This window comes from Eretmochelys imbricata, chromosome 10 (genome assembly GCF_965152235.1).
Source record: "Eretmochelys imbricata isolate rEreImb1 chromosome 10, rEreImb1.hap1, whole genome shotgun sequence".
NCBI lineage: Eukaryota > Metazoa > Chordata > Testudines > Cheloniidae > Eretmochelys > Eretmochelys imbricata.
In genome coordinates this window covers 35,304,589-35,323,252 of record NC_135581.1, presented here as the reverse complement: position 1 = coordinate 35,323,252, position 18,664 = coordinate 35,304,589, and the positions used below count along the sequence as shown (strand labels likewise).

Here is an 18,664-nt window from a genome sequence, read left to right as displayed (position 1 = left end):
TGCTTTTAAACCATGTATAGTATTTTAAAAGGTACACTCACCAGAGGTCCCTTCTCCGCCTGCTGGGTCCAGGAGGCAGCCTTGGGTGGGTTTGGCGGGTACTGGCTCCAGGTCCAGGGTGAGAAACAGTTCCTGGCTGTCGGGAAAACCGGTTTCTCCGCTCGCTTGCTGTGAGCTATCTTCTTCGTCCCCAAAACCTGCTTCCGTATTGCCTCCATCTCCATTGAAGGAGTCAAACAACACGGCTGGGGTAGTGGTGGCTGAACCCCCTAAAATGGCATGCAGCTCATCATAGAAGCGGCATGTTTGGGGCTCTGATCCGGAGCGGCCGTTCGCCTCTCTGGTTTTCTGGTAGGCTTGCCTCAGCTCCTTCAGTTTCACGCGGCACTGCTTCGGGTCCCTGTTACGGCCTCTGTCCTTCATGCCCTGGGAGATTTTGACAAAGGTTTTGGCATTTCGAAAACTGGAACGGAGTTCTGATAGCACGGATTCCTCTCCCCAAACAGAGATCAGATCCCGTACCTCCCGTTCGGTCCATGCTGGAGCTCTTTTGCGATTCTGGGACTCCATCATGGTCACCTCTGCTGATGAGCTCTGCATGGTCACCTGCAGCTTGCCATGCTGGCCAAACAGGAAATGAGATTCAAAAGTTCGCAGTTCTCTTCCTGTCTACCTGGCCAGTGCATCTGAGTTGAGAGTGCTGTCCAGAGTGGTCACAATGGAGCACTCTGGGATAGCTCCCGGAGGCCAATACCATCGAATTGTGTCCACAGTACCCCAAATTCGAGCTGGCAAGGCTGATTTAAGCGCTAATCCACTTGTCAGGGGTGGAGTAAGGAAATCTATTTTAAGAGCCCTTTATTTCGACTTAAAGGGCTTCATCGTGTGGACGGGTGCAGGTTTACATCGATTTAATGCTGCTAAATTCGACCTAAAGTCCTAGTGTAGACCAGGGCTAACAAATTTATTTGAGCAGAAGCTTTCGTGAGCTACAGTTCACTTCATCGGATGCATTCAGTGGAAAATACAGAGGGGAGATTTATATACATAGAGAACATGAAGCAATGGGTGTTACCATACACACTGTAACGAGAGTTATCACTTAAGGTGAGCTATTACCAGCAGGAGAGCAGGGAGGAAAAAACCTTTTGTAGGGATAATCAAGGTGGGCCATTTCCAGCAGTTGACAAGAACATCTGAGGAACAGTGGGGGTTTGGGGGGCGGGGAGAATAAACATGGGGAAATAGTTTTACTTTGTGTAATGACCCATCCACTCCCAGTCTCTATTCAAGCCTAAGTTAATTATATCCAGTTTGCAAATTAATTCCAATTCAGCAGTCTCTCGTCTAACTAATGTCACAGCGTTTCAAGAATGTCTTTGCTCTTTTGGATCTGTCTCACAAATTTAGACATTTTGGCTCTGTTCAGTGTGAGGCATATCTTGTCCAGGAAAATATATCGGTTTTGGACAAATTCTTTATACAAAGTGTTAAAGGCTTTGCATTTTTTTTACAATAAGCAAAAGGGATAAACACACATAGAGGCTATTTAAAACTTTAAAAAAAATCATGTTTAGCAACTTGCACCCACAATCACAAAAAACTTAAGCAATATAGAAATGCAGGGGAAAATAAGCTAGAGATGAACCGGAATAAAAGAAGAGAAAAGAATGCACAGGAAGGCTAAAATGGTCTGCACCATCTTCCCCAGCCCATTGTAGCAAGACTGGACCCATTACTACTAAATTTATGGCAGGTTTCAGAGAAGCAGCTGTGTTAGTCTGTATCCGCAAAAAGAAAAGCTGGAAATGGTCCACCTTGATTATCACTACAAAAGGTTTTTCTCTCCTGCTGGTAATAGCTCACCTTACCTGATCACTCTCATTACAGTGTGTATGGTAACACCCATTGTTTCATATTCTCTATGTATATAAATCTCCCCACTGTATTTTCCACTGCATGCATCCGATGAAGTGAGCTGTAGCTCACGAAAGCTTCTGCTCAAATAAATTTGTTAGCCGCTAAATTTATGGCTTCCCGACAGTATTATGGAATCAGTGCACAGTGGGATGATCAAAGGCAGCTTAGCTATGCCCCAAAACAACATGCATACGGAGCAGACAAAACCATTCTCTGGCCATTAAAATCAGGGACCATATTTTGGCGGTGGGTGAGGCATAATGTATGGGAATTAGGGCTGTCAATTAATTCAGTTAACTCACATGATTAACTTAAAAAGAAATTAACCGTGATTAATCTAAGTTTTATCGAACTGTTATACAATAGAATACCAATTGAAATTTATTAAATATTTTTGGATTTTTTTCTACATTTTCAATCATATTGATTTAAATTACAACAGAATACAAAGTGTAAATTGCTCACTTTATATTATTTTTCATTACAAATATTTGCACTGTAAAAATGATAAACAAAAGAAAAAGTATTTTTCAGTTCAGCTTATACAAGTACTGTAGTGCAATCTATTGTGAAAGTGCAACTTACAAATATCTAGAGTGACCTAGTTAACAATGTTGATGTTCAAAATGTCCAAGTTCACTAATTTAAATGAATAATTGCACTGCCCAGCATAAGATGGGTCAGTGAAAGAGAACCTACCTAATACCACCAAGATAATCTACCCAGATCAAGAAAGCAAGCCATGGCCCAGAGATGCACCCATTAGTGGCTAATCTGCCTTCATGGACTCATATGAACTTCAGTGACAAAGCCGCATATCCCGTCTGTCTTTGTTCTGTTTTTTATTTTTTATTTCTTTCGTGAGAGTCTACTGCAGAAATAATTCTCACCTGTGATTTTGAGAAACACAACCAGAATCAAGATGAACCTTTTCCTTTCTTTACAGAGAAAAGGCTGTTTCATAGAATCAGAGGACTGAAAGGGGCCTCGAGAGGTTATCTAGTCCAGACCCCTAAACTCATGGAAAGACTAAATATGGACCATCCCTGACAGGTGTTTGTCTAACCTGCTCTTAAAAATTTCCAATAATGGAGATTCCACAACCTCCCTGGACAATTTATTCCAGTGCTTAACCATCCTGATAGGAAGTTTTCCCTAATGTCCAACCTAAACCTCACTTTCCGTAATTTAAGCCTATTGCTTCTTGTCCTATCCTCAGAAGTTAAGGAGAACAATTTTTCTCCCTCCTCCTTGTAACAACCTTCTATGTACTTGAAAACTTATCATATTCTATCTCAGCCTTCTCTTCTCCAGACAAAACAAACCTAATTTTTTCAAATCTTCCCTCAGAGGTCATGTTTTCTAGATCTTTAACCATTTTTGTTGCTCTCCTCTGGGCGCTCTCCAATTTGTCCACATTTTTCCTGAAAATGTGGAACCCAGAACTCGACACAACACTCCAGTTGAGGCCAAGTCAGCATAGACTACAGCAGAAGAATTACTTTTACTGACTTGCTTACAACACTCCTGCTAATACATCCCAGAATGATGTTCGCTTTTTTTGCAACAGTGTTAAACTGTTGACTCATACCTGGCTTGTGATCCACTACGACCAAGCTATGATTTTGTCATGGAGGTCACGGAATCTGTGACTTCCAAAGACCTCAGGGACTTCAACCACGGGGGCTGAGAGCTGCAGAGTCCTGCCATCTCGCGCAGTGGCAGGGAGCTGTGAGGTACCCCCATTGCCTGAGACAGTGGGCCCCTGCTGCTCTCAGTCATAGAATATTAGGGTTGGAAGAGACCTCAGGAGGTCATCTAGTCCAATCCCCTGCTCAAACCAGGACCAACACCAACTAAATCATCCCAGCCAAGGCTTTGTCAAGTTGGGCCTTAAAAACCTCCAAGGATGGAGATTCCACCACCTCCCTAGGTAACCCATTCCAGTGAAATAGTGTTTCCGAATATCCAACCTAGACCTCCCCCACTGCAACTTGAGACCATTGCTCCTTGTTCTGTCATCTGTCACCACTGACAACAGCCTAGCTCCATCTTCTTTGGAAGCCGCCTTCAGGTAATTAAAGGCTGCTATCAAATCCCTCCTCACTTTTCTGCAGACTAAATAACTTCAGTTCCCTCAGCCTCTCCTTGTAAGTCATGTGCCCCAGCCACCTAATCATTTTCGTTGACCTCCGCTGGACTCTCTCCAATTTGTCCACATCCCTTCGGGGGGGGGGGGGGGAGAGGGAGGGGAGACACCAAAACTGGATGCAATACTCCAGGTGCCGAATAGAGGGGAATAATCACTTCCCTCAATCTGCTGGCAATGCTCCTACTAATACAGCCCAATATGCCATTGGACTTCTTGGCAACAAGGGCACACTGCTGACTCATATTCAGCTTCTCGTCCACTGTAATCCCCAGGTCCTTTTCTGCAGAACTGCCGCTTAGCCAGTCAGTCCCCAGCCTATAGTGGTGCATGGGATTCTTCCTTCTTAAGTGCAGAACTCTGCACTTTCCTTGTTGAACTTCATCAGATTTCTTTTGGCCCAATCCTCCAATTTGTCTAGGTCACTCTGGACCCTGTCCCTACCCTCCCTCGTATCTACCTCTCCCCCCAGCTTCGTGTCGTCTGCGAACTTGCTGAGGGTGCAATTAATCCCATCATCCAGATCATTAAAAAAGATGTTGAACAAAACCGGCCCCAGGACCAACCCCTGGGGCACTCCACTTGATACCAGCTGCCAACTAGATAATGAGCTGTTCATCACTACCTGTTGAGCCCGACAATCTAGCTAGCTTTCTACCCACCTTATAGTCCATTCATCCAATCCATACTTTTTTAACTTGCTGTCAAGAATACTGTGGGAGACTGTATCAAAAGCTTTGCTAAAGTCAAGATATCTCACATCCACCGTTTTCCCCATATCCACAGAGCCAGTTATCTCATCGTGGTAGGCAATCAGGTTGGTCAAGCATGACTTGCCCTTGGTGAATCCATGTTGACTGTTCCTGATCACCTTCCTCTCCTCCAAGTGCTTCAAAATGGATTCCTTGAGGACCTAATCCATGATTTTGCTGGGGCCTGAAGTGAGGCTGACTGGTCTGTAGTTCCCCGGGTTCTCTTTTTTAAATATGGGCACTATATTTGCCTTTTTCCAATTGTCTGGGACCTACCCCGATCGCCATGAATTTTCAAAGAGAATGGCCAATAGCTCTGCAATCACATCAGCCAACTCCCTCAGCATCCTTGGATGCATTAGATCTGGACCCATGGACTTGTGCATGTCCAGCTTTTCTAAATAGTCCTTAACCTGTTTTTTCACCACTGAGGGCTGCTCACCTATTCCCCATGCTGTGTTGCCCAGTGCAGCAGTCTGGGAGCTGCCCTTGTCTGTGAATGCATCCAATGAAGTGAGCTGTAGCTCACGAAAGCTTATGCTCAAATAAATTTGTTAGTCTCTAAGGTGCCACAAGTACTCCTTTTCTTTTTAGAGGCAAAAAAAGCACTGAGTACTTCAGCTTTTTCCACACCATCAGTCACTAAGTTGCCTCCCTCATACAGTAAGGATCCCACACTTTCCCTGACCACCTTCTTGTTGCTAACATACCTGTAGAAACCCCTCTTGTTACCCTTCACATCCCTTGGTAGCTGTAACTCCAGTTGTGCTTTGGCCTTCCTAATTACACCCCTACATGCTCGAGCAATATTTTTATACTCCTCCCTAGTCATCTGTCCAAATTTCCGCTTCTTGTAAGCATCCTTTTTGAGTTTAAACTCACCGAAGATTTCACTGTTAAGCCAAGCTGGTCACCTGCCATATTTGCTAGTCACCCAGCAGCTGCCCAAACACTTCCCATTTTATCATGCATATTTTTAGTAAAGTCAGGCACAGGTCATGGGCTCCCGTGAATTTTTCTTTATTGCCAGCAACCCATCCATGACTTAGTAAAAATATCCCCGACAAAAATCTTAGCCTTAACTCTGACCAGATCCCTTTCTGCAGTACTCCTTCCTAGGCAGTCATTTCCAATTTTGTATGTGTGCAAGTGATTGTTCCTTCCTAAGTGGAGTATTTTGCATTTGTCCTTATTGAATTTCACCCTGTTTACTTCAGACTAGTTTCCCAGTTTGTCCAGATCATTTTGAATTTTAATCCTCTTCTCCAAAGCACTTGCAATCCCTCCAGTTTGGTACAGTCCCCCAACCTTTATAAGTGTACTCTATGCCATTATCTAAATCATTGATGTTTGATAAAAGCAAATTGCTCCGTTCAGTAACCAACCCTCTGAAGGACTTTAAGGGCTTGAAACCATTGGAAAAAAAATGAATAATTGTTCAACCCTCAAACTCATTAAGAAACATCCCATGCCTGCTTTGAGTCTCTTCTTATGCTTCTATGATTAATAAAAACTTAAGGGAATTTGTTGTGTATTTGCTATAGTGAATAATACAAACTAAGCTCTCTGTAGCTGCAAAAACCTCAATGCAAACCATATTTTAAATTGTTTTTAATGTTGTCACATTAAGAAAGATCTTAACCTCTCTGGGCCTGCTACTTCTATCCGATTAAAAAACACAAACACCAGGGCAATGAATTATTGAAGAGAAACATTAGCCAGGGCTCCGTTAACACACACTCTTCTCAGATAGGTTTCAGAGTAACAGCCGTGTTAGTCTGTATTCGCAAAAAGAAAAGGAGTACTTGTGGCACCTTAGAGACTAACCAATTTATTTTAGCATGAGCTTTCGTGAGCTACAGCTCACTTCATCAGATACATACCGTGGAAACGGTATGTATCTGATGAAGCGAGCTGTAGCTCACGAAAGCTCATGCTAAAATAAATTGGTTAGTCTCTAAGGTGCCACAAGTACTCCTTTTCTTCTCAGATAGCAATTTCTCAGATTAATGGTTCTTTGCTACCTCTTCAGAACTCAAGAGCAGTTCTTATTACAGAGCTGCACCACACCAAGACTTCAAGCTATATAATCTGCAGTGAGCTGTAAATATTTAGATTCGAAACATCCAAGGGAAAAAACAATGATGTCATTCAGTACTGAATGGTTATAAAGCCAACAAGCAATCTAAGTGACCATAAGTCACTCACACCTTCAAGGGTTATTAATGTACTCATGGAACCAGACATTTCCAGAAGGAGTTTCAGTAAAAAGCTAGACTCCTTTCACACTTGTGGTTGTGTTGCTCTAAAACAGTGACACTCAGACTGAGGCTAGTGAGCCACAAATGGCTCTTTAAATGTATCTCCTGCAGCTCTTTGCAGCACATGATACTAAAGCACTGTGTGATTTAATTATTAACTTAAGTTATTAGCCAATTAACTTATTTGCTGTAATAACTGTATTGTATTTTACACACACACACACACACACACACACACACACACACACACACAAATGAAACAATGAATTCAAGCCACTGTGGCTCTAAAATATGCTTAATCTGCACATGCTGCCACACATGAAAGTAAGCAGCAGGTAAGCAGCAACAGAATTTATTCTCTACACCGGAAGTAGTAATGATATTGGAACAGTTATGGAGAAAAATACATATACAAAATACTTTTACATATTTCAATACAGAATATATCAATACCTCTTCTCAACATTTTAAAGATTAAAACAGAAAATGTACTCTTAAAAGGGCTGAAAACAATCATTTCACGCTCTGTTCATAATATCGAGTTGCCCCAATGAGAACTGCTAAAATACTGTTTTCATACAGGTAACAGCTAAATAGCATCCTTTAATCATTCTTTTCTGAACACATTCTCATGTTTGAAGGGTCATTTTGTGGAAGATTCATTGAGATTTCTAGAACACTATAGGCATGCATGGCATTTTACTGACAAACATGACAGGACCTTGCCCTTAGGAGTTTACAGTACAAGGTAGATGCAATACCTTTTTCGGTATTCTAGGACAAAGATTACAAACAGTAAAAGATCAGAAGAATCTTATTACATCTGCTTCTTGTTCGACATTATTTACACATGCTATGTTCACTGGTGGTTAGAGTAAAAATTAGTGCATTTGCATTAGCAATTTACAAGGTTCTACACCCTAATCCAGAATTAGCCATGCACTGCAAGCACTCCATTAAATCACTTGACTGTGTGCCTCTATTGACCAGCCCCATGGGAAAATTACAAGATTCAGTATATACTAAACCAAAGTGAGTTTTCCTAACTAGACTTACACTAATTTCAGCATATATTTATGAAAACCCATTTCTGATTAGTAGGGCTGTTGATTAATTGCAGTTAACTCACGCAATTATCTCAAAAATATTAATCCCTATTGAAAAAAAAACATTAATCGCGATTAATAGCAGTTTTAATCGCAGTGTTACACAATAGAAAACCAGTGGAAATTAAATATTTTCTGATATTTTTCTACATTTTCAAGTATATTGATTTTTGTTACAACACAGAATACAAAGTGTACAGTGCTCACTTTATATTATTTTTTATTACAAATATTTGTACTGTAAAAATAATAAACAAAAACCAGTCATCAACATGGATGCATGCCCTCTGGAATGGTGGTTGAAGAATGAAAGGACATATGAATCTTTAGTGCATCTGGCACATAAATATCTTGTGATGCTGGCTACAACAGTACCATGAGAATGCCTGTTCTCACTTTCAGGTGACATTGTAAACAAGAAGAGGGCAGCATTATCTCCTGCAAATGTAAACAAACTTGTTTGTCTCAGCAATTGGCTGAACAAAAAAGTAGGACTGAGTGGACTTGTAGGCTCTGAAGTTTTACATGGTTTTATTTTTCAATGCAGTTATTTTTGTACTTAATTCTACATTTGTAAGTTCAACTTTCAGGATAAAGAGATTGCACTACACTATTTGTATTAGGTAAACTGAAAAATACTACTTCTTTTGTTTTTTACAGTGCAAATATTTTTTATTATAAATAAATATGAAGTGAGCACTGTACACTTTGTATTCTGTGTTATAACTGAAATCAATATATTTGAAAAAGTGGAAAACATGCAAAACATTTAAATAAATGGTATTCCATTTGTGTTTAACAGTGCAATTAATCGTGATTAATTTTTTGAAATCGCTTGACAGCCCTACTGATTAGTTGTGAAATGCAATTTAGTAGCACAGAGTTTTTCTAAGTGCGTCTAAAACCAGTCTGCTTTGTTCTTCATACAATGCAGAAAATAATGGACCTCATGTTTCAACATTAATACTTTAAATAAGGTTTATAAGCTTTCTAAAGGGATCAGAAAACCCAGGAACTGTTTTTACCAAGCAATTGGTGTGCAGGGTTAACTCCTTGAATTTCTAAATTTGATCTCTCTCCTTTGTTCATACTGTAATAGCAAACAAACTAACCTCCATTTCTGATAGCTCCGATCCCCCTATAGAAATCTTCAAAGCTGATTACTCCAAGTCCACTGGGGTCTAGATATTTTGTTAGGTCCTTCACCTGCAATTACAAAACCAGCATTATAAATTTCATGATAAAGCATTTCAAACACAGTACACTCCACTTATTTCGGAAGACTAATCAGATGGTGTTTTGTTGGATTGTGTCAAAGACAGCAGATTCAGCCTAATGATAGAAAATGGCAAGGAGTGCTGCTTAATTGAGATAGTATTAACAAAAAATCCATTTAATGGGGACACAAGCAGACACTGCCAAGGGGTTAACTGGTATTTAATGAACCATTAAATGGGAGTAAAATTCTAAGTGCCAGTCTTAATACTGAAGCTGACCGACTAGAAGATACAAAGAGGAAATATAGTGAATATGAGTCAGTACAATATTTTTTGTTTCAACTTAATTTTTTTCAATCAGCACTTTTAAAAAAAAGGCTTCTCTTAATTGGGACAGGTGCTTAATTTGGACAATAAGATGTCCACCAGGGGGTCCCAATTAAGAGGATTCATCAATAATGAACTAATCTGTGCTATGTATTTAGACATAATTTGGAAAACCTTTCGTGATTAGGCAATGTTTAAAGTAGGCAGGGAGTAGGGAAAAAAAGAATCACATCAGCTTGCAAGGATTAGGAGGCTACTACTGAATAGGAGACAAGGAGTAAAAAGACATTTCTGGCAAACTGGCAATGATTATTTTGGCATTTCAAATAGAATAGTTACAATTAGAGGGCAAAACTAAAGTCATTCCTCCAGTTCAAACAAAGACTTCAAAAAGGTGTATCTAATTCCCTCAATGGCTGCTACTGAGCCTTTGTTTCAGACAAACAATTATAGAATAGCTTTCAGAGTAGCAGCCATGTTAGTCTGTATTCGCAAAAAGAAAAGGAGGACTTGTGGCACCTTAGAGACTAACAAATTTACTTGAGCATAAACTTTCGTGAGCTACAGCTCACTTCATCAGATGCAAATCATCCGATGAAGTGAGCTGTAGCTCACGAAAGCTTATGCTCAAATAAATTTGTTAGTCTCTAAGGTGCCACAATTACAGAATAGTTCATTCTAAGGATGTTGAAACAATTAGCCACTTTTTCCTAGGCTGCTATTTTAGCAAATTGCCCTTTCAAGTGACATTGAGGCATCTTTATATATTTTAAAGTCATATACTTTAGGTCTAAAACAAAAAAGAAAGCCCAGACACTGAATAAAGGCACAAAGGGAATTATAGAATTTGTTTCATACTGCTGTACTAAAAAAAGAGGTCACAGAACTTTCTCAATTCACATTCTCCTTTTCCTCCCCAACTTTACTATTTATAGAACCCATTAGGAAGCTTGGATTTAGTTTCCTTATTGACTCCTCCCCCCACCAAATCCATTATGAACACAAACTACTTTCTGATTCCAGTTGCTCGGAGTTGCATGGTGCTGGATCTTGGATTATTTCTCTATTTTTGCTTGTACTTGGCAAAAAAGGTGATGAGACAACATTTATTTTGAGAAAAACCCTGCACCTAAAAAGAATCTGAGAACAAGCAAGAACAGGAAAAGCAGGAGTTTGGAGTTTACCAAGCTTAGCAGTATCCCTTTGAGTTGTCAATGTGTCATGAATGTCTCATCATTGTACACCGGTCTGTATTTATATATAAAAAGCCACCCACACATGCACTTTAGTGACATTTAATTGAACTTTCCATGGTTCCCTGACAGTCTCATGCATGATTTCTAACATTTCCAAGAGGGAAAAAAATACATCATTGCTTCAGAAAGACTCCACCTACCAAAAACAATTGCTAACATACCATTAATGCACAGGAAGTGACAAGCAATAAACCACAAACATTTTAAGGTGTACGTCTTCTCCAAGTAACTTGTGAAACTAAAAACAGTGTGATGTATAGGTTTAGTTACTCTTATGAATTTTCTATGTTGGAATATTTTTGCTTTTAAAAGAATAAAGAGCATGTTAGCCAGCAAATTGCTCGAGAACCTAATTCTGGGAAGATTTACCTTACCCTTAAAAAACAAACAAAAAACAAAACAAAAAAACCACTGTACAATACTGAAAGAAACAAAAAGTTAAGATATTGCATTTTGACACGACTTGTGCAGATTTAAGGATCAAATCCTCATATGGCAGACTGAAAAATGTACACTAATTTAAGAATAAATCAATGCCCATTTTCTTCATTTCAAGCTTATCTTATTTAGGAAAAAAACAAAACAGACTGGCAAATAATGGAGTTTTCTTCGCAGCAACTCACTTTGCCATCTAAAATCCCATTTCCAACCTACCTCCCAACAGTTCTTTAGGGCTGAAGTGGCCCTCTCCAAAAATTTATCTTGGGTCTAAGACAACCTAGGGCCAGATCCTCAGCTAATGTATAGTGTCAGAGATACACCGAAATCAGTAGAGCGAATGCTAATTTACATCAACTGAAGGGTTTCCCCAAGCATGGAAATTAAGTAAAACCAATTCTGTCATCTTGAGGGGGTGGAGCATTGTTTGGTTTTATTTTAAGTAAATGGAGGTGGAAAGCTAAAACCACTTTTCCTGTTTTTGGAAAAAAAAAGTATTTGTTAGTACACAGGTAAACTGCTGAACTCACATTTCAGACTTCGATTTTAATCAGAGTCAAATTTCCTGTCAGATTGAAAAAGGTATTTTAAAATAAAATAAGCACATGAGAACGTGTATCAGTGCACATAATTTCAAATAAGTTACTGTTCCACCATGAGCTATAAGGAATTGCAACTATGGCTGCACTTTGCCTAGCACAACAGTGCTGCAATCTTGCCTGGGGCCTATGGGCACCATGCAATATAAAATTATAATTAACATTCAACACAAAGTCTCCACAAGGGTTTAACTGCATGGTTACTGGCAACACTACTGAGTCGCATTAACCCACCAGTACCCAACCCCAGTGTGGCACACCCAGCAGATAATCCCCCTCTGCACGCAGGCACAGACAGACCGGCTCCTTGGGAACTCACCACCAATCCACTGCCATATCACACCAATACTCACAGGGCCAGATTTCCCTGTGAACCTAAGACAGCGAGAACAGCAACTAGAGAATTCCCTTTCTTTAGGGGGAATCTCCACAGGCATGAAGTCAGTAGAGGCAATTCCATCATCTTGTAGGTGTGAAAATGAGCCTCCCACATGTAAAGGGAATGTGGATCAAAGCTCCACAACACCCAGTTCTCCACTGGCATCAGGTTGCTGAGGATCCTTCCATGTCAAGTTGGCACTGGGGGCATGGGGGGCGTGTGGTGTGGGGGAAAGGAGAGACAGACAGACACAGAGGACTTTAAATTGAACTAGAGCCAGGCAACTGAAAATCAGGGAGCTGGAGCTGGCTCCCTGATGCCACCCACACTCTCAGTCAAGACTCAAACATTAGCACAGGGGCACCCCTACAGCTTAGGAAACAGAAGCTGAAGTTTATGTACACGGCCACATCAGCAATGAAGGATTGCAAACGCACCATTCAGCCCTTGTGGCATATGTTGTTACTGTTAAGAGACCCCAAATCCTACGCATCCATACACAAGCTACATTTAAATCCTAAAAAGAGAGACAGACAGATTTTCTGCATGGCCTAGCTGAATCTCTGCTATGCACACATACACATCTCCTCTCAGACACCTAGCTCGAGAGAGAGAGGCCAACCATGCACAAGTGCATACTTGCACAGGCCACTGGTTTCCTCCCTCTTGTTCTACGTTAGTACACATTACTACAATATGCTACACACATATTTAAGAAGTTGCAAGAAAGAAATACTATGCAATATACTGCAATTTCTGTTTCTCAAAAAGGCAGATTTATGGTGAGTCAACGTGTGGAACTCCTTGCCAGAGGATGTTGTGAAGGCCAAGACTATAACAGTGCTCAAAAAAGAACTAGATAAGTTCATGGAGGATAGGTCATCAATGGCTATTAGCCAAGATGGGCAGGGATGGTGTCCCTAGCCTCCGTTTGCCAGAAGCTGGGAATGGGCGACAGGGGATAGATCACTTGATGATTACCTGTTCTGTTCATTCCATCTGTGGCACCTGGCATTGGCCACTGTTGGAAGACAGGATACTGGGCTAGATGGACTTTTGATCTGACCCAGTATGGCTGTTCTTATGTGAGCAGTCAATCTTAACTGCATTTCCTGATGTGTGCGAGCTTAACTATGAATCCATAACATTACAGTAGTGTGTAATTTTTGCATTAAATAGAGAAATAAATAAGTGAGAGAGTTACAGTTTATAAGTTGATTGGGGCGCGGGGGAAGGAGGGGGGGAATCATATCTGACATAAAAACCGAAACAAGATTTGATAAAGCTAAAGTTATCAGCCATCCATATTAACACAAACACAGGGGGGGAAAAAAAACAAGCTTCTTATACTGAATCGATATTTTGCTTTCTGAAAAGAGCAGGATTTATTTTAAAAATCAATCTTCAACTTCAGCAATGTCTTTTGACCATCTTTAACTATGCATAAGCATTATGGAGTATATCACACAGAATCATAGGACTGCAAGGGATCTTGAGAGGTCTTCTAGTGAAAGTCTGTTAAAGCATCCTCCTTTTAAAATGCATAATGCCTGAGGTTTAATTACTTGTCAACCAATAACCTGCTTCAGTAATGATTTTTGGAACTACATTTCCTTCACCCAAGACCAAGTTCAGAATTGTGTGTGATTTCAGAATGGCCTGCTATCGTTTCGGTTAAACTGCACTTAGAGAGAGAAAATAATTTTTTTTTTTAACTCTTCAAAGCTATTCTTTCCTCTTCCCCTAACAGCTGGTCACATCTGAAGTGTTTTGGATGACATATTAAAAGGATGCTAAAAAGAGTATTTTTTTTCTTCTTGTTATTAATGCAAAATGGCTACTTGATTATGCCCCAAAACTTGTAAAGAAATGAGGACAAGGAAATATATCCTTATTTTACTCTTTACACATACAAACTGAATTGTTGAGAAACCCTGTCTTGGGGGCGGAGGAAATTGATGCTGAGATTTCATTCACATAACACACTTGAACATTCAAAGCAGGCCAACTACCAAGCTTAATCTTCCAGGTACACAAATTGCATCCATGCTGCAGTGAAATACATCATCAGATTATCTTGGATCAGTGAAAAGGATTTAGTATTGGAATTATTCCTCCCTTTCATGGGGAAAAATTCATTCTCTGGTCTCTTCAGTTATCCAAAAGGTATACAAGTACCAAGGTAATACAGGGAGGTACCGGAGACAAAGATAGGAGTGGGAAATTTTGGTATTCCTACCAGTAATCTCAGGAAATATCTATATCTATTTATTTATTTGGGGTGGGGGAGGAAATCAAGAGAAGGGGATGCATTTTGGTGGGATGTTTTAAACACCTCCACAGGTAAATTGTTAAAGTTTGCGCTATTCTGAATGCAAAATATATGCAGTGGAGGCAGGCCAATCACATGTCTTAGGCTCAAACAGAACCCTGAGCCTACAGGAAGCAGGCAGATGCAAGGGAAGAAACAACTATCAAGCTAAGGTCACACCTATGTAGTCCTTTATCAATAGGGAGAACCATCTGAGTTAGAAAAAATTCTATACTTGTTTTCACATGGGGAAAGATATGCTTAGACAGAGTCCAGCAAGTGATGGGAAAACAAACCACAAAACCACAGCATACAGCCAGTGATGAGCTGCCAAAATCTTAACAACCGGTTCCCTATAAAAAGTTCTGATTTAAGGGACGTGCCCCAGTATGTATTTTTTGTACCAACAGGGTTACCATACGTCCGTATTTTCCCAGGAAGAATTTTTAAAATTTAAAAATTCCTCCCTGACGGCCATTTAAGAACCAAAAAGCCTGACCTGTCTGGGAAAATACGGATGTGTGTTAACCCTGCTTAAAGTTCTCTTTTAAAAAGATGGGCCTGAACTAGAAATGAGCTCCGTTTCACATTTGTGGGTCCCCACTGCTCCCTGGGGGTGTGCTAGGGTGACCAGATGTCCCGATTTTATAGGGACAGTCCCGATTTTGGGGTCTTTTTCTTATATAGGCTCCTATTACCCCCCCACCCCCATCCTGATTTTTCACACTTGTTGTCTGGTCACCCTAGGGTGTGCACGTTTGGGTCCCAGCTGCTCCCTGCCCCCCTCATTGAAGCAGGTGTGCAGGGTTACTGCCCTGGGAACTGCAGGGCACCAGTGGACGTGGGGCCCGCTGCAGACAAGGGGCAGGGCTAGCTGGAGGCAGGGGGTGCAGGGCTGGCTGTGGTCAGGGCAGGGGGTGTGGAGCTGGCTGTAGACAGGAGGGTGCGGGGTTGCCTGGAGACAGGGACTGGCTGGCTACGGGCAGGGCAGGGGGCGCGGGGGTGGCTGGCTGGCTACGGGCAGGGGGCGTGGGGGTGCATCAGGGACTGGCTGCAGGCAGGGGGTGCAGGGGTAGCTGCGGGCAGGGCAGGGGGTGCGGGGGTGGCTGGAGACAGGGGCTGGCTGCAGGCAGAGCAGGGGGTGCGGCAGGGGCTGGCTGGAGTCAGGGGCTGGCTGAGGGCAGGGGGTGTGGGGGTGGCTGGAGACGGGGGCTGGCTACAGGCAGGGGGTGCAGGGGTAGCCGCGAGCAGGGCAGGAGGTGCGGGGGTGGCTGGAGACAGGGGCTGGCTGCTCACGGGGAGAGTGGCTCGGAGCAGCCCAAGCAGCAGGAAGCAGCCCAGGCCCAGCAGAGCAGCCAGGGACCCACCAGGCAGCAGCAGGAGCCCCAAGGCCAGGGGTTGGGGGAGCAGCAGCAGCAACAGGACTTGTGCCCAGGGCCAGGCAGCAGCCCACATGGCTCCCGCAGCGCAGCTCCCGCAGCGCAGCGCCCCCGGCGGCCGGAGGAGGAATTGCATCACTTCCCAGCCAGAGTCCATCAAAGCCTCAGCGCCCCCTGCAGGGAAGCGGGTGAACAACCGCTTCAAAACAGCTTCAAAATTTAACAACCAGTTTGCGCGAACTGGTGCGAACCAGGTCCAGCTCACAACTGCATATAGCTGGACCTAATAAAAGGGGGAAAGACAGGTGTTAGCTGGAGACGTGAGACCTGACTAGACACTCCTGAAATGGAGCACAGGATAGCTCCCAGATAACAGATGATTCTGGGAACTTAGAAGTGTGCTGAAGAAGAATGTCCAAACAATCTTCTCCAAGATCCTTCTTGTCCCATGAGCAAAAGATGACAAAGCAGAAGATTCTAGAAGTGAACTGCTGGGTGGAGAGGTTTGGTTTTGTGGAATGTTGAATCGCCTTTTACAGGAAGAAGGGACTGTATGGTTTGGATGTCCTCCACCTCACTAGAAGAGGGACCAATCTCCGGGACAGGCTAGCTAGAGTAGTCAGGAGGGGGTTAAACTAACAGCAAAAGGGGAGGGTAAAAAGAAAAAACCATACATATGAGCACTCAGTACAAAATCAAAATGTTGAGAAGAAAAAAAAATCAAAGAACCAAAAAGACATCGCGAAGGAATTCTTTAATTCTGCTAGGAGCCTGGGTAACAAACTGGGCAAACTGGAATTGCTCATTTATGAGTTACTGAAACCTGGTAGGATGATTCATATGACTGGAATGTTAAAACCAATTATTAGAACCTATTTAGGAAGGATCGAGTGGGCAAAAGAGAAGAGGGGATGGTACTATGTCTAAACCGGAATTACCTGTTTCCCAGTCACTGATAACTCAGAAGAAAGTTATCTTGAATGCTTCGGGATCAACAGAGAAAGCTCACAGTGGGGTACTAATTGCTGTCTGCTACACCATCAAATCACACTAGGGAACAGGAGGACTGCTTCCTTACACAGCTGCGTGATCTCAGGGGACTTCAATTTGAGTGACATATGCTGGAGGTCTCATGCTGCCCGTACTAACACATCACTGGAATTTGTAAACATGATAAATGACCATTTTCTAACAGGGGAATTCTACATTAGACTGTGTCCTAAGAGATCAAGAGGAACTGATCACAGATCTAAGAATTAATGGTAGCTTAGATACAAGTGATGTTGACTGGATCACATCTATAATGTGTAAACGGAATGAAGACCAGACCAGTAATATATATACTTGGTGCTTTCATAGGGCCAACTTCTCAAAGCTCAAAACAATTATGAGCCAAATCAGCTGGGAGGAAGAATTTAACCAGAAAAGTGAGAGTGATAATTTGGAATCATTTAAGAATACCTTAGTAGATGCCCCAAAAGCCATAAACGAGGAAAAGGGCCTGTGACAAAGTCAGGCTGGACAGCTGTAAGAGGGTGGGAGAAGGCAGGTATATTAACCCTAGAATGATAAAGGCCTATTATGTTATGCCAATTTTTAAAGAGGGTAAACCGGATGATCTGGGTAATTATAGGCCTTTCAGCCTGACATCGAATCTGAGAAAGAATGAAGCAGCTGATGTGGGACTGAATTAATAAAGAATTAAAGGCGGGTAATGTAATTAAGCTTATGGAAAACCTCTCCTACAAAACTAACTTTATTTCTGCGATTACGAGTTTGTTTGATAAAGGTAATGTTGCTGACAGAATATTTGACTTGGTGCTGCAAAATATTTTGATTAGAAAACTAGAATGATATAAAACTAACATGTCACACATTACATGGATTAAAATATGGCTAACTGATGGGGAATCATCATAGAGTAGGTGTGTTTTCAGTGAGGTCCTGCAGGGATCACTTATTGGCCCTATGTTGTTTAACATTTTTATCAATGACCTGGAAGAAAAAATAAAATCATCGCTAATATAATTTGCAGATGACACAAAAATGGGGGGGGAAATAAAAAATGAAAACAGCAGGTCACTGACAGAACTATCTGGATTGCTTAGTAAACTGGGCAGAAACAAACTGTGTTTTAATATGACAATGTAAATGTATAAGTCTAGGACAAAGAATGTAGGCCATACCACAAGACGGGGGATTCTATCCTGGGAAACAGTGACTCTGAAATAAGTTGGGGATCATAGTATATTATTAGCTGAACATGAGCTCCCAGTGAGACAATGTGGCCAAAAAAGCTAATACAACCCTTGGATGCATAAACAGGGGAATGTTGAGTAGCAGTAGAGAAGTTATTTTACCTCTATATTTGACACTTGTATGACCACTGCTAGATTCCGATGTCCAGTTCTGGTGCCCACAATTCAAGAAGGAGGTTGATAAATTGGAGAAGGTTCAGAGAGGAGCCATGAGAATGATTAAACGATTAGAAAGTATGCCTCAATCTATTTAGCTTAAGAAAGAGAAGGTTAAGAGATGACTTGATCACAGTCTAGAAGTACCTATATGGG

At 41.6% G+C, this 18,664-nt stretch overlaps 1 protein-coding gene across 1 annotated transcript in view; it reads right to left on the bottom strand.

Annotated features, from left to right (window-relative positions):
• Window positions 1–18,664, bottom strand: part of RAB11FIP3 (RAB11 family interacting protein 3) — a 167,501-nt gene that overhangs the window by 107,532 nt on the left and 41,305 nt on the right. The window contains exon 2 of the mRNA XM_077828351.1: window positions 9,301–9,394. Coding sequence (XP_077684477.1) covers window positions 9,301–9,394 — 94 coding nt within the window. The remainder of the gene's footprint in view (window positions 1–9,300; window positions 9,395–18,664) is intronic.